Source organism: Durio zibethinus, chromosome 1 (genome assembly GCF_047325235.1).
Source record: "Durio zibethinus cultivar Kanyao isolate XHJ-2024 chromosome 1, ASM4732523v1, whole genome shotgun sequence".
In the NCBI taxonomy this organism is placed as follows: domain Eukaryota; kingdom Viridiplantae; phylum Streptophyta; class Magnoliopsida; order Malvales; family Malvaceae; genus Durio; species Durio zibethinus.
In genome coordinates, this window is record NC_143162.1 from 373253 (window position 1) to 390246 (window position 16994).

Genomic DNA, 16994 nt, shown 5'->3' on the forward strand with positions numbered 1-16994 from the left:
TTGGTAAAGATATTAATCTTTTGTTAATTTAATATTATGTGATTAAAAATATTCAGATTGACGATGTCATATTATCAATAGAAAATTATATGATCATTTTGCACAAATAAAAAAACATATCATAAAAAATTAATAATAAAAATTTCACAATATTATCAATGCTCTTTAAATTGATTTTTAATAAAAATATAAAGATGAAATTCCTTAAATTTAGGATAAAAGACTAAAATCATTAAATTAAAATAATAAAAGATCAAATTCAAACTTCTCAAAATTAATATTCTTTTTGTTTCAAACATATATTTCATTGATTTTTATGAAAGTAAAAAAGTTGTTTTCAATATATTTAATATTAAAATTAATACGTTATAATTTTAATATTAAAAAATAAAAAATTATAAAAAATCACTTTAAAAATAAAATTTTAAAAATTAAAAAATAATTTTAAGATATCCAAATTAAAAAAAAAAAAGGCCAAAATAATGCGATATCCGCAACAAATGCCAATGTTTTTGGCCAAAAAATTGCATTGGTTGTTTTTTTGTGGGCCAACGATAAAAAATTCAACAAGATTGGGTCCCATATAATAAAAATATTTATTTATGCATATAATATATCAGCACTAAAACTCTATAGAGTCGCGCGATTCCTTACGACGACTATCCGTCCATACTGATGTATCGCAACGCTCGACATTGGGCCGCCCAACTTTGGACTTTGGCGTACAACTTTCTTTTCTGTTTATTTACTTATTTTTCTTTTTAATACACACCTTTTCTCTATCTATCTCGCGCGACTCCAATTATCTCCTTGTATATATTTATATACACGTGGACTAGCAACCATGAATGCTTTCCTTGTTGCTAAAATAAATCTATGGACGACTTGATTGAGCAAATTTTGGGCGAAAACGAGCCTCCTTACTCCCAGAACCGCCCTACGGAAACCTGCTCTGATAATAATGAACATGTAAGTTTTAACCTCATAGATTATATGCGTATAGATCTGTAAACTTAATAATCTTATGATTTTCAGGATATCCTAGGGCATGTGACTGTGGGTGTTTTTTTTTTTAGAATAGAATACATAAATTGAAGCTATATTTCAATTTGATTGTGTAGATATTCAAGTTTGGTTTTTTTTTTTTTTTTTTTTTGCCTTTTCAGGGTTGGGGATCTGTGCTGTACTGGTCTCAAAGAATGAGCGGTGGAGCTGTTCCAAACCAGATCTCTAACGTAGGCACACCACAAGCATCTCAATCTCCAAATATTTCCAACGGTTCTCTTTTGAAAAGAAACGTATCAAGTTTATCTGAACCAGATGAACGAACTCAGAGGAAAAGGGAAATTGATCAGGCATATCGGCAAAGATGTAAGGTGAGTATAACATCTCTTCTAATCTCATTTATTTTGCAAGAATTTGGGTCCTACCTTAAGGAAAAAAAGGATTGAATTTCATGCTATTTTCATTCCGGTTTTTGTTTTTGATACTGAAAATAGAATGTGAACCATTTGAACTTATTACTAATTTAATTACCGATACCATTCATCTGTGAAAAGTTTAACTTTGATTGTCCTAATTTGAAAATGCAAATGCACAGGTCTAAAGAGTTGTCTGCATATTCAAAATGTTGTTTTAAAAGAAGAAAGGAATCATTATATGTCTTAGAGCTTAGAGATGTGAGTGAGAGATTAAAAAGGTAGTTTTAAAGTAAATCTCAATGTACATAATGATTTTGTAGCTCTTTCTCTTTATGAGGATTGGTGAGTAGGGATGGGTAATTTGAGTCATGAATGATATGTCTGTTTCCTTCCTTTCTACACAGCTTCTCAAAATGTCGATGCAAGTGAATATGGTGAACCTCAAGGGAGAAAATGAATCTTTAAAGAAAGAGAATGAATCCTTAAGAATGGATAATTCTTTGATGAATCAGACTTTGAGAGATCAAGAAAAAGTGATTGATCAGTTGAGGAGTGATCTTTGTCAGCTTAAGAGCGAGCATGAGAAGCAAAATGTTCTTGTGCAAACACTTTCAGGGATTTTAGTAAGTCTCTACTACCCTCTACTCTCAGTATATATGTCAAATCTCTTTTTCATTTCACTTGAAGAAAATAAGGGTTATACTCCTTATTGGTTATGATACTGAGAAAAGATATTGGCTTTTGAGGTACTCATCTTAAGATACTATTATATGTTGCTACAACTCTTCATTTTTATTGAAGTATTTATGTTTGACAAATATTCATCAAAAATGGGTATGGTGGTCCAACCCTCCAAATATATGGAGAAAGTTGGAAAGCATTGAACGTATATGCGTGGGAGAAATACCTGTATCTGACTCTCACCACTAAATTCGAGAAACATAGGGTACTAGTGAAGTAGTGATCTTAGAACAATAGTTTAACTTTAAATTTTGGTATCGATATTATTTGTAATATGTTTGACTGAGTTTGGTGTCACGAGTCTGGTGATTTTAGCTCAATTGATAAATTTACTAACTAATAAATTTATAAAATAATTTATTAAATCAAGAGTAGAAGTGTAAATTCGCTTTTTCTTTTTTTTTTTTTCCAAATCAGAATTGAGTAAAAAAACTACTCTCATTTTGTAATTGCTACAAAATTTAGGTCAATTGATGATTGTTAATGTCTTCTTTTTTTTTAATTCAGTTGTATCAAATAAATTGGTAATGAGATATTACTAAATTTATAAAAAAGGACATTAACAATAAGGAATCTAGTAAGGGTCCATTTGAGAGCACAAGTAGGAGTGAGCAAAAGTCGGTTTGAACCAACTAGACCGACCTAAACCAAGTGAATTTGATTAATTCGATTCAGTTCATTTGGTTTTGGTTATAATTGATTTTTTAAATCGATTAAATTGGTTAACTTGATCGGTTTTCGGTTTTTAAAATTGATAACCAAACTGATCAAATTAACCAATTTTCTAATAAGTAAAAATAAAAAAATTGATATAAGTATTTTTATTTATTTATTTTTTGTAAAATATTGTTGAAATTAGTAAATTCTTTAGTAATTTAGTTTGAATGATATTTGAGTTTGAGTTTTATTGAATTAAATTTGTGGTTAAATAATTATTTATAATAGGACGAAAAAATGATAAAAAAGCTAGGTTTTTTAACCTAACCGACCGAACCGAACTGATTTTAATCGGTTTGGTTATGGCTTGTTATTTAAAAATTTTTGGTTGATTTGATTATTTATTGAATGAAAATCGGTTAAGCCAGTTAGTAATTTTTTCAAACCGAACCGACCGAGTCGATCAATTGCTCACCCCTAGGCAAGGCTGCATGGCCAAGGCCTCAACTACCTCTATGCTACATTGATCTGCTGTTCGACCAAGCCTGCAATGCTGTAGAGAGGCCGCTCTAGGCCTCCTACTACGGATATTAACTCTTATAGCATTGATCCACAAATTTTGCTCATTTATCCTTAGTGTTGAATTTTTTTCTTGTTTACCCTCAAATCTATAATACAAGGAAGAATATGTCCTTGACACATATCCTTTTGACACTTTAGTTATTCTCTTTTTTTTTTTTTTTTTTACAATTTTGTGTTTTGGTTATTCTTGGTTTTATTTATTTTCTCTTCTTTTTTTTTATAAATTTTCATTTTGGATTCAATTTTTGCTTTAGTATATTCAAGTTTTCATTTGTTTAATGTAATAAATTGTGTGATAGGTAAATAAATAAATACAAATTGAAAAATTATTCATCCACACCGGCAGTGGAATTTTTAAACTTCACCAACGGGATTAAAAGGATGACATATACTTCGTCAAGATATAATAAAGAAGAAGTACACTTGTCAATTTTTTAATTCCGCTTGGAGAGTTTAAAAACTCCATTGATAGTGTATAGAAAACAAGCTCTTATTTAATATGTTTTTGAATGATTTCTTTATCTAATGGGATAAATAAATACATAAATAATTGAGTAAAACAACTATTACTTTATTAAGTTCAAGTATGTGTAAATATATTACTATTAATTTGTAACAATAGTTATTATAATACAATTACATCAAATATATAATACAATTACATGCAAACCTTAATCGGATATCACTAATGATCATTTTCTCCACCACCCATCACCACACAGCTACCATTGCTCTTTCCTAATGAACATCATTCTACCACTAGTTCCAATTTCACTATTGGAACACTCAATCTTGTTGTCATGTTGTTTTCAGCTTTAAACCCCACACAGATCTCATTGTTGTGCTAAAGGGATCTTAAATAGTTTAATACAAGAATAAATTGCTAATAAGTTATCCAAAAACAGAATAAATTGCTAATAATTATATTGCTTAATCAGTATTTCTATTTTACCGTGCAGTGTCATTGTTGTGCTAAAGGGATCCTAAATTATTCAATTAGAATACATTGCTAATAGGTTATCCAAAAACAAAATAAATTGCTAATAATTATATTAGTTAATTGGCATTTTTATTTTATGTGCATTTTTGTACTACTCTATAAAGAGAGCTTTCAATTTGTCTTTGCCCTCAGCAGGTCTCCTACGTTTCTTGCATCTCTCTTTATTATTTTTATTAACCCCTGCTGGTGTTATGTACAAAATCATATTATTATTAACTCCAAAAATTGAAGATAGTTTATTATTGATTTCATATGGGCTCTCTTACTGGACTTTTGTTTAAATGATTATAAGCTCATTCTAAAGCACAAAATTTTTGCTCTAACGTGTTAGAGCTTAAATATGATGAAATAGATTTTTAATATAGTAGTTTTCATTGTAGGCTGATCCAGTGCGGCTGGAAAACGAAAAGCTAAAGGATGAAAATGCTTCGTTGAAGAAGAATGCCAATCTTAATAGTAACTTAGCACAGCTATCCGAGGAGAATGCAAAATTAAGAATTGAAAATAAGGTACTCAAGGTGCAGAATGATGCTTTATGTGGGAAGATTATCAGTGACAATGACAAGAAGCGTGAACAAGAACAGTAAGCTAAAATACTATGTTGAAGATATGCCCCAGGTGTTCTGTTACGGGCTATATGTTTTTACTAGGTTTAACTAAATAATTGTGGACCATGCTGTTGGTTTGGTTAATAGATTTTATTCCAGACCAGGTCCCATTAGCTTGTATTTGGTTTTTAAAGTGCTGATATTACCATAAGAGGGAACGAGAGAAAGAAAGTGAGTTGTAGCATCCTATGCTCATGGATCACAGGCTGTGCATTCTGTTAGAGTAATACAAATGATGAAGGGAAGGTACTGTAGAATGGAGCGTTAAGCAATATCAAAATGAATTCTCTCTCTCTCTCCAAGGTATTCCTAAATTCTATCTTCTTCATTCTCTATTTTCCTTCTCTGTTACCATCACTTTCTGTTGAACAATTTGGCTTATATCATGTTCTTTCTCAATTGACAATATTTGCTGTATTTTATTTCCTAGCACAGCTTCTATTTCTTTGTCCTTTCTTTCTGCTCGTCTTAGTGCCCTATGTGGCTACTTTTGGCATATCTTCTGATTGCAGTTTAGCTTTCTTGTCCTTGTTCACTTTTGATCTCTCTTCTTTTCTAGACTTTCTGATCAGATCTTCCACCAATATTCTTCCTTGATCTATTTCCTTGTTCTTACACTTGATCATTAGCCCTCTCCTCCTTTTTATGCTCTGCCCTTTCTCACTTGCCTGCAATGGAAAGGGGGAATAAGAAAAAGAATATGGTTTTCTAGTATTCTTTTCATGGATGTGTAGCTTGTGGGTAAGTCGGCCGATCTCAGCCAGTAAAATGGTACTGCTGCTGCCTTCGTTCAGTTCTGGTCTTTGAATTTGATTTTGTGTATAAAATACCACTCTGACTGTTGTATGTATAAATTGTTGGTCAAATTTACAAACTTTAGCGGACATAAAGTTGTTGTATCATCTGTTGTTTATGCGTAGTAATTGCATAAAGAACAAGTGGTCTGCCATGAAAAAAGGGCCTTTCCATGATACGTAGATGTCAGGTGGACTTTTATCAATGTATTAAGAATCTCTTTATCCAAAAAAACAGAGTTTGTCTTCTTCCTTGTGCTTGCCTTGTTCCCAAGTAAGGATCATCCCAATAATTTAGGGATCATCCTAGGTTAATGATTCTAAGCCACTTAGTGGCATTCTGGTCACACTATTAATCTCCTTAGCAAACTTCTTCACCACCATTTGCAGTGGTATCCTGTTTTTGTTGAAAGAGTAATTTATTCCTACTCATTCATAAACTCCAGAGAATAACCAATTCTTGAAAGGGAGGGTATAAAAAAAAAAGGTTTTAATGCCCTTCTTAATCTTTGTGGCATTAATGTTTGCTTTTAACTACACATGAAAATTAAGATAAAAAGACTTTTAAAATTTAATTAAATCGATATTTGATAGTTTTTAATGTTAAAAATGAAAATTAATCTAAACATATTGGTTGTTAGAAGAAAGAACTTAATTTTAAATACCGGAAAAAAATCAATTTGGGAGGAAGCAAAGAGAATAATTATATTTGAAAGAAATTTTTTTATATTTAAAAAGAATAGGAAAAAACAACAAATAAACAATTTAATTTAGTTGGTTTGAGGGATATAAATCAAAATTAGGTGAAAGCATAGGTGTTTCTGTTCATGGGCTTAACTCGACTGTAATGGTCTTTTTAAGTAGGGTTGAATTGGATCTAGGTCCAAACTTAACTCGAGTTGAGTCGGACTAGATACTTGGGCTTAGTTATCGGCCTAGCGCCTAAACGATTGAAAGTAATAATTAGCAACGGTGAAAATTGGACCACGTCGGTGATAATACAAATTGATGGTACTAATAAAATTGGCAACAAACAAAAATATTAGATGTGTGATCCAAGAGACTTCTAACATTGATAATACACTCATGGCGTTATTGCTTTTAAAAGATATATACTAGAATCGAATGAGGTTTATCTCTTCAAGCCCCGCGAGGAACAGAGATCTGAACATTGACCCGAAACTCCTTTTGATTTGCCAATTGCCAGGCATAATAGATAGAAGAGATAGAAAAAAGAAGTTAAAGAAATGGGAGGGTACGCGTTGGGTTCGGCGTTTGATTCAAAATCAGGGCAGATGATAATGGCGGCATTGCTTTTAATGGTTGGCTCTTTCTACGTTGGCAACCTGTTTGGCAACAATGCTCCCATTTTCATCACTCAAGACTCTGATACTTATTCTTCTTCATCATCTGTATCTGCATCTTCATCTTCCCATGGTAACTTTCCATTTTTACTACTAGCTCATTATTCACTTGAAATGCCTCATACCCACTTCCAATTCACTGCCTAGTACAAAGCAATTTATCTCTTTTTAGCTCTTTGATGTGTTTTCGTTGAGTGTTAGCTTAAACTGTAAGGAGAATATGGTTTTTTTTTTTTCTTTTAAGGTAGATTGGGTGGTCTATTTCCCAAAACTTTAAGCTGATAGAAAAGTACACAGCTTTTTCTATAATTAAGTTCTAGGGTGGTGAAGTCATAGAAGATGATAAGTTCTTCAGAGGGACTGTTTGTTTCTGTAATCTTTTTCTTTTTTATTTTTAAAATTCATAATCTATATTGAAATTTACTGGGCCTTAGTTCTGCTGTGCAAAATATGGCTACAGCTTGTTTATTGATTCTTTTAATGTGCTTACTATATCAAACTATTATTAATGATGCAAACAGTATGTCTAGCAAAAGAGTCAAATTCGAACTTATAGTTATAATGCAGTATGTAAATTAGCTTCGTTGCCATAGAAAGGAAAATGAAGAATTAGAACTAAAATGAAAAAAAAAAAGAAAAAACAACTCAAATCAACGGTCTCCTCTGTGCATGATGTAAAGCACTAGGTTCATTGCTGGGGAATGTTTGAATTTCAACATCTTTATTAAGATGCTGCTGTAATTTCTGGTATCAATTATACACTACATCCAATTTTCAATGACTTCAAACTTCAGTAAGACCATAAGTGCATGCTATATTTGTAACATCTAGGCCTAATACTTTAAACAGGAGCATGTAAGGTTTGTTTATAAGGTGGAAATATATGAATGTGTACTTACCTCATTTTAGCCTTTGGGCAGGCCCTACCATGAAACTGTTAATAGCTAATAAAGCTTGTAGCCATGTTACTGAGATTTTTAACCGTTTTTTCTTGGGAATGATATACATCTTTCTCCACTTGCAGCTATATCTACACTTATTAACAAAGTTGCTCTTACTTATCGAGAAACACCACTTGTAATCCCACCAAATGGGATGAATATATGTCCATTGAAGTTCAATGAGTATATCCCTTGTAATGACATCAATTATTTGAAGCAATTGATTCAAAGCTTGAATGTTTCCAGAAGAGAAGAGCTAGAGAGACACTGTCCTCCACTTGAAAAGCGTTTATTTTGTTTGGTGCCACCACAAGATTATAAAATTCCAATAAAGTGGCCAGCGAGCAGGGATTATGTTTGGCGAAGCAGTGTGAATCATACACATCTTGCTGAAGTCAAAGGTGGACAAAACTGGGTGCACGAGAAAAATCAGCTGTGGTGGTTTCCTGGTGGTGGTACTCATTTCAAGCATGGTGCAGCTGAGTACGTTCAAAGGTATATACATAGATGTAATTTCACAAATGCTGTACATCTTTCTTGCAATTGCCTTGAGATAAGTATTTTGTGATACTTCCATCATCCAAGCACTGAAATAGGTTTTATTTTTACAAAGTTCGGTGTTACTTTTAAAAATGGTTTTAACCCATAATATAAAGTAGAAACTGTTTGGTGTTAAGCTTTGGGGAACTTTTGAATGGACTATCCATCATACCAGTTTTCTCCTTTGAAAAGTGCAACAGCCTTCAAAGAAATACATGTTTAAAAAATGGGAAGCCTGAAATGCACCTAAGAAAACATATTCAAAAATTGTTCTAGTGATATGCAAAAAAGATATAGATGTGTATTGCAATTTTAAAACATATGATGAAATCTTTGGATGAATAGTTCCTCAAGTTCTGATATTGCGCCACTTCTTTTTCAGTATTAGGGTCTATAGTAACTATTCGTTATTGTATTCTTTGTTTTCTTTTGGTACATATCACGCAGTCCAAGAGGGGAGGAGGGATTTGAACCTTGGACCTTATCTCTGCTCGATAGCAATGGTTATGCCAAGCCTTGGTTGTTTATCATTTTCTTTGTTGACTATATTAGAAAATGTTATATATTTTGGTTATAGTTCCATAAAACATCTCTTTTATGTGATTTTCGGTGGCTTGCCAAAGCAAAGAACACTTTAAATATGCCCATCTGGATGAAATCTGCAAATTCTATGGTTAGATTCCCTCCTTGTTTCCTTTGGATTACTTTGCCAAAAAGGCTATGAATAACTTCTTTTGCTGTCCACAACTCTGTTATTCATGCCAAGAAAAATCAAAAGACCCTGGATTCAAATCATTCTTGAGAATTGAAGAAGATTTCTAGCCCCGGTGGAAAAGTGGGTAGGGGATATATGTATGGTATTACAAGTCTACTTGTAGGATACAGACTTCCGTGCATCTGTTTCTGCATCAGTCAGAATTATGGGATAGTTATTACTGATTTACATATATGTATTTGCTTGCATGTCAATCTTTCTGATTGCTAATGACACCTACTTTTCAAATGTTTTTTTTTTTTTTCTTTCACTTGGTATATACTTTGACAGATTAGTTGTCTCGAGTAAAAGAATTTGTGTAGCTAAGCCGAACTAGATTGGGTTTAAGATGTAGTCGGTTTGAGTTGTATTAGCAATGTCTGGACACCAGATAATCTTCTTTATATTTGTCCTGAAGGATTTGAAATTGTCTATTTCCTCCTTGAATCACTAAACTGACTTAGGTGTTGAACTGTTGATGAATAGGTTTCATTTAGGAACTATATAATTGAGTTTATCCATATTTATTGTCCATGCTTTAGGATTTGGAAAAAATTTAACATGTTCTTTTTTAACATATTAGTACTTTTTTTTTTATTTCAAGAGGCATCATTAACTTCTTTTTTGTGTAATTTTTGTTTGTGGTATTCCTGCCTATTGTTGGACATACAGGCTAGGAAATATGACAACTGATGAAACAGGTGACCTACGTTCAGCAGGGGTAGTTCAAGTTCTAGATGTTGGATGTGGAGTGGCCAGCTTCTCAGCTTATCTTCTTCCCTTGGATATACAAACAATGTCTTTTGCTCCCAAAGATGGTCATGAAAATCAGATTCAGTTTGCTTTAGAGCGAGGAATTGGTGCAATGATCTCTGCCATAGCCACAAAACAGTTGCCATATCCCAGTAACTCTTTTGAGATGGTTCACTGTTCTAGGTGTCGTGTTGATTGGCATGAGAATGGTACTTTTCTGTTTCTGCAGCACACTCTATATTCAATTCAAGTTAACTTTCTGCTGCTGTTCATGACCAAAATGCTCAAATGTTAGATAAATATAACTTTTGGATCTTGCATCAGAAAACCTGTTGTGGATAACATTCACAATATAGAAATAAGGTCACTAGTACCTTATTGATAGCCACTTATCTAATCAACAGCTGGAATTCATATTTTGGGACCAATACCATGATCTACATCATTAGATTGCTTAGAAAGGTTCTTTATTATTGCAACAAACAAGTTCCTTATCATACCAGTAGCATAAATCTCCTCCTATGGATCTAATATTTCTGAAAGTCACTTAATATTGGTAGTTTCTCTCTTTTGTTAAGATAATTGTGACTTTTTCTTCCCTCAAATTAAAGGAATATACTGAAGATTGAAGAGCATAATAGGCGGAACTCAAATGATTTAGGAAAGATATCTAATATTTGTAAGTCTGAACACAACTTAGATTTACTGGACCACATCATGACTGAGTTTCACTGCATAGAGTTGGGAGGTGGAGGGGCAGCTACCTGATGAGGTGACATTTTTTATGATGTGGAAAACATTATTCATGGATTCCCCATACTTTGATAAGTTGTAGTCAATTCTTGATTTGCAGGTATTGTTATTTTTTGGTGTCAGTGTTAGGTTTGCTAGATTACTAGTTGGATTAAAATGAAAAACACTCAAATATGTGCTGATGAAGTATTTCTATAAGAGCTCCATGGTGGGAAAAAAACTTTCCTGTCATTTAAATTGCAAATTTTAATACGCTGATGTCTTGCAGTCCTTAAATATGTTTATGCATTGATATCCTATAAGATGCTTATGATAGAGGGGGCTCCTCCCAACCCCCTTCCCTCCGGCTGCTCTCCCACTAGTCTTTTACCATTTCAATGCTTATTTCTTGTGCTTTTCTGTACTAGGTGGTAATATGATGTTAAAATATATACCTGACTCCATAAAACCATTGTTTGACACCAACAGGTTTCAGATATCGCCTTTTTAGCTTTCTTGTACACTATCCTATTCTGCTTTGAGTTTCCTAATCTTAATTTGTATCATATTGTTTCCTTCAGATGGTATTTTACTCAAGGAAGTGAACCGCCTCTTGCGACCTAATGGGTATTTTGTCTACTCGGCTCCACCCGCTTATAGGAAGGATAAAGATTATCCAGTAATTTGGAAGAAGTTAGTGGATCTGACGACAGCAATGTGCTGGAAACTTATTGCTCGTAAAGTTCAGACTGCCATCTGGATCAAAGAGGAAAATCCATCATGCCTTCAGCTTAATTCAGAGTTGAAGCTCATTGATATTCGTGTTGCTGTAGATGAAACTAAACCATCATGGAAGACTCCTCTAATGAATTGTATACAACTAAGACATGCAATAACAAAAACTCGGAAGCTCCCTCCTAGGCCAGAGCGTTTGTCAGTGTATTCAGAGAGTCTCAGTAGAATTGGTCAGTTCAGCTTGCATTTGTTTAAATTTCTTGTTTTAAGATAACTCATATTTTTCCCAAACAAAACACCATGGTTTAATTACACATTTGCTACCTAAACTATAGTTAAATGTTTGATTTTGGCCTCTAAAGTTTAAAAATACACTATTAAGTACTCAAACTTTGCTTCTATTTATCAGTCTCCACGTTAGGCTAACTATGTCTTGCTAAGTGCTGTTGTCTCACTTCGGTGGTTTTGAGCTTTTTGACTTGGAAGGTTTGCGCTAGGTCACATTACTGAGTATTTTATCCTGTTATTTGGGGCATGCACTTGGAGATGTTATTTGATCCAACATGATAGTTGCTTTGCGTATTGATAACAGGCATCAGTAAAGAAGACTTTGGCATGGATTCTGACTTTTGGCAAGACCAAGTACACTATTACTGGAAGCTGATGAACATTAGCAAGACAGAAATACGAAATGTAATGGACATGAACGCCTTTTGTGGTGGATTTGCTGTTGCTTTGACTGAATTTCCTGTTTGGGTAATGAATATAGTTCCTTCAAGCACACAAAATACCTTGTCGGCAATTTATGACAGGGGTCTTATTGGTGCTTTTCATGATTGGTAAGATAATTTTTCTTTTTTTCATTCTCACTTTATTGCTAGTTTCCTTGGGCAATACAGGACCAGAGTTTGTGAAGTTCTCTATTAAAAATGATTAAATAATAATTAAAATCAAAAGAAAAAGATGATAGATTGAAAAGTCTTGTTATATAGAAAAAGTGTGTAAATTTTGAAAAAATAATAATAATAAATTTTGATATATTTTTTAGGTAGTCATTTTTAGTAAAAAATTTTGACAGAATTTATATCATTGAATAAACATTGATCAAATTTGACTTATAAATAGTATGTTCAATTTTATTTTTTTTTACATATTATTGATATTCTCATTAAACTTTATCAATCTATCAGTTTGGATTTTTTATTAAAATTTTAATTGAATAATTTATAATAAAAAACTTCATGAACTTCATAAAGAGAATTTCATTTAAATTTTTCCCAATATGGTAGTGATTGTTCATGTTGGCTACTTTAGATCTTTAGTAGTTCTGTTAATATGTATATGATTTATCTTTAGGTGTGAGCCATTTTCAACATATCCACGCACATACGACTTGCTGCATGCCAACCATCTCTTCTCTCAATATAAAAATAGTGGTGAAGGCTGTCAGCTGGAGGATATCATGCTTGAGATGGACCGTGTTTTAAGACCTCAGGTGATTGTTTTCATAAAGTTTTCCTTTCATTAGTAAATGTTACATTTGAATGTCATGGTCATTGAGATGGTGACGGTATTTCTGTGGTTGGTTGAGAAGCAATGGCTGGACCTATTAAGCATTCTAATTTGAATCCGGCAGTTGCTGTTTCATGAGTAGCGTCATTAGCATCTCAAAAAGAAATATAGTAATCAGTCAGTTGTTCATACATTTTGGATTGAATTTAGATTCACTGATACGGGGTTCTCTCTTCAATCTTTACCTTATTTCTTATATATCTCACTGGAGTTCCTTTATTTCAGTGTTTCTATCTGATATTCTGTCTATTTTCTATCCTTTGTTCGACCTCAGCTACAAACTCAATGACCAAAGTAAAGATTCATGAGTTTTTTTTTTTTTTGGGGTGTCATATACCAGCTACTATATCTGCTGGAGGTGGACTAGAGACTGACATCCAAAAACATCTGTGCTTGATTTGTTACTTGGTTTATAAGCCAAGCCGCATATTCTGGTTTTAACATTCACTGCACACTTTTTTTTTTCTTAGGGATTTGTTATAATTAGAGATGAAGATTATTTTACATCAAGAATTCAAGATCTAGCTCCGAAATTTCTGTGGGAGGTTGCATCACATGTTCTGGAAAACAAGGAGAAGCAAAGAGAAACTGTGCTAATTTGCAGGAAGAAATTCTGGGCTATTGTTTAACAAGTTACTGCACAAAAGTGCATTAGTAATGCTGCTATTTCTGGGGCCCCTCCAAACCAAAGGTCTAGTTACTCTTGTACCATGAGTTTCAGTTTTTGTTCTCCTTTTTACCCCTCTAATTTGTAAATACTAACCTTATTAGTTCGAGGAAATTTTGATTTATTGCTTGGTTATCATGGAGTAATTTGTAAATGTTCTACTGTTAAAATAAAATCAGCAGATTCTTATGGTGCACATGCAGTTAACTACTATTTTTTTTTTACGGTAAAATCATTATATTATTAACAAAACAATCCCCTTCTTTCCTCTAATTATTTTGATTTTTAATGAAAAAATGGTTACAATTCTAACAAATGCCACTTGCCTCTTCCTCCGTAGAATTCTGATTTGATCCCAAATGAAGTGATTTTCATTAAAAAAATATATATTATTTTGGGCAAAACAAGAAAAAAGAATAACTGTTACAATCTAAATAAATTCAAAGACCACGCCAAATGGGCTGAACTTCTATCTATTGGAACTGGGCTTCTATAATCAGAGGAATTTCTGCCAAGCTTCAGCCTTTAACAATGAATTAAGTAGAAGCTTCCATCTTTGTTTAGTCGCTTCTTTTTGAAAGAGGCTGCAGTCTTTGATATGACTTAGGGTAACTACATGAATTAATTGAGTAAATAATATGATAACAAGTAGTAGTCCACACCCCTTCAGATAAACTCTTTCAACTTTGAGTTAGACACTTTTACTGGAGACATATATAGAGAGAGATGACTTGAGTCTTTGGAGTTTGGAGTCAGTCCTTGAGGTAGCTAACCATGCAATACAATACATAAAAGGTTCCCCAATGGAACTAAAACACCTGTTGAAATTCCTTACTGAACAGAGAATTCCCATCTAACGTTTTCTAGCCGTTAAACCAAGCAATCTGGTTCTTTGTTTTTTCTGGCTTACGATGATTTAGGGGGAGGGCTTGCCGTGCAGGGTTTCTAGGTGTTATGGGTGAGATGTAGAGCATAGGTAAAGAAAAAACTATATAAGAGTGGTTAGAGGAAGCTTTTTTTTTTTTCAATGGCAAGAAAAACGTTTAAGAATTTAACAGGTGTTCCAATTTTATTGGGAAACCTAAGCAAAGAAGCTAAGGAGTTTTGCTCATAAAATGGAGGACAATCAAGTAATTTTAATTAATAAATTATAAAGAGGGAGCAGCAAGCAACAGGCAAGAAGCAAGGAGAGAAAGGAATGACAGTGTGAAAAGAGATGCAACTCAAAAGAAAAACTGATATGACAACTCAACCTCACGCTTGTCTCCCTACTGCCTTTGCCCCCCCCCCCCCCCCTCCCCTCGCCCCCATTATTTCTTGCTTGCTGCTTCAATAACCCCCTCCCCCTTATTGCCTTCTTCTTCTTCATTAATCTACCATTTACTTGATCATTTTATTGCTTCTATCCATAATCCATCATCTTCTTTTTCTTCTTTTGTGCATTTGCATGGACATGGAAATCGCAGCTCCCTCATTTGTTAGACTTTTGGCCCATACTCTACAAACTTACAGAGCATTTGTTCTAAGAATGGGAGAGATTTTTTTGACTACCATTCACGTCTTTACTTTTATACACCACGAATTAAAAACCAAACTATAGTTCAGTGCTACATGCTTTTATTAATTTGATATAAACTAGCTGATTTACATACCAGCTTTAATGGATAGAAAGAAAGTCATAATTTGAGAATAATAAAAGAGGTTACAATTATTGGATCTATTGAATGTTATCTTTAAAAATATATGTACCGACAAGATAAATTTCAAATTTAAAATCACAATAATTTTGATTTGTTGAGACAGGAGAGGTGATTTTTCTCTCTTCCCACCCTTAATTTGACAGAGACATTATGTGAGGAAAAAAGCAAATGGTCAAGGGTAATACACCAGTAACATATGAGATAGAGAAAGAGAGGATGAACATATGATTTCATTGTTTTTTTTTTTTTTTAATTCTTTAGAATGAATAATTGTGTAGGTGGGATCCATGTAGATTTTATCTGTGATTTTATTTGATATGACTGAATAATTATCTCGTAAAAAATAAGATAAGAATCTTTTTTTTATTTTAAATTTTTTAAAAGAAAATCTTTTAATTTTAAATTTTACGTGTGAATACAAATTATGACGTAATAATTTTTATGTTTGACACAAACAAACATAATGTAAATACAATGCAACTGTTATAGATTTTTAAAATAAAAATGTGTTTGTCGACATTACTTGAACATTTTTAGAGCTATTTCTTATGTTGAAATTTCTTTGTCCAGGTGGATGTGGTTGGCAAAATTTACTTTTGCTCTTTTCAAACCACTTGCTCGATCTCCTAATTAGTACATATGATTCTCTCGACAAAGCATTTTAGCATCATCAAAGAAGGACTGAAATGTTTTAAAGTTATTTTTAAAATTATTATATCGAATAATATATTTATTCAATGCCTTAAAAATTATCAAATTAACTATCAACTACTGTATTTATGATAAAAATGTTGTTATAAATGGTATATTAACTATATGTAAAGAGTGAGTTAAGAAACTCGTTAAAACTATTAATTAATTAACCCAAGTATGGTAAACTAGAATGTTTCAATAATTAGTGGTACTTAAAATAAGTTTCAAATTAGTAATTAGTACTATCCTTTTATGAACGTGCTATAGAGCCTATGGCTAGAAACAGAAAGCTTTACTTTATTAGCTGCAAAAACACACACACAGACACACCTTTATATGCTTCTCTTTATCCAAATTAAAGCTTTAATTTAGTTAATGCATATGTTTTTGCTTTGGTCTAATCAATAAAAAGTAAACTGAAAGCTAAGGATGACAAATTGTTGATAATGTCTTCGATCTTAGCCAAAAGGCTGAGAAAGTTACAGTTCATAGGATACTCATAATGTCATCATGCAAAAGCCCTCCAAGTTTCATCCTTTTTTTTTTTTTTTTTTTTTTTTCAATTTGGGGTGGGGTCTTGCTGATGTTCTTCCAAATCCCATCGCCCTTAACAGAATTAACATGTAAAATAACTCAATCCAAGTCATCAATGGCACTCAAAATAAATTTAACTATTTCATTTTTATTTTTTAGTTCATAGGGGTAAGTTCAAGAGAAAGAATATAGAATTGGAACTTGGA

At 32.6% G+C, this 16994-nt stretch overlaps 2 protein-coding genes across 2 annotated transcripts; both read left to right on the forward strand.

The window, feature by feature from the left end:
- Positions 1–775: 775 nt before the first annotated feature.
- LOC149520228 (uncharacterized) lies at positions 776–5311 on the forward strand. The gene is made up of 4 exons (XM_089751940.1): positions 776–969; positions 1167–1376; positions 1826–2044; positions 4782–5311. The coding sequence occupies exons 1-4, from the start codon at positions 877–879 to the stop codon at positions 4986–4988; spliced, it is 729 nt and encodes a 242-aa protein (XP_089608066.1). The 5' UTR covers positions 776–876; the 3' UTR covers positions 4989–5311.
- A 1362-nt stretch (positions 5312–6673) lies between these two features.
- LOC111311474 (putative methyltransferase PMT7) lies at positions 6674–14057 on the forward strand. Its single transcript, XM_022910877.2, has 7 exons — positions 6674–7240; positions 8192–8603; positions 10075–10364; positions 11469–11852; positions 12215–12461; positions 12979–13117; positions 13665–14057. Exons 1-7 carry the CDS (start codon positions 7051–7053, stop codon positions 13821–13823), a joined length of 1821 nt encoding a protein of 606 aa, XP_022766612.2. The 5' UTR covers positions 6674–7050; the 3' UTR covers positions 13824–14057.
- The last annotated feature ends 2937 nt before the right edge of the window (positions 14058–16994 follow it).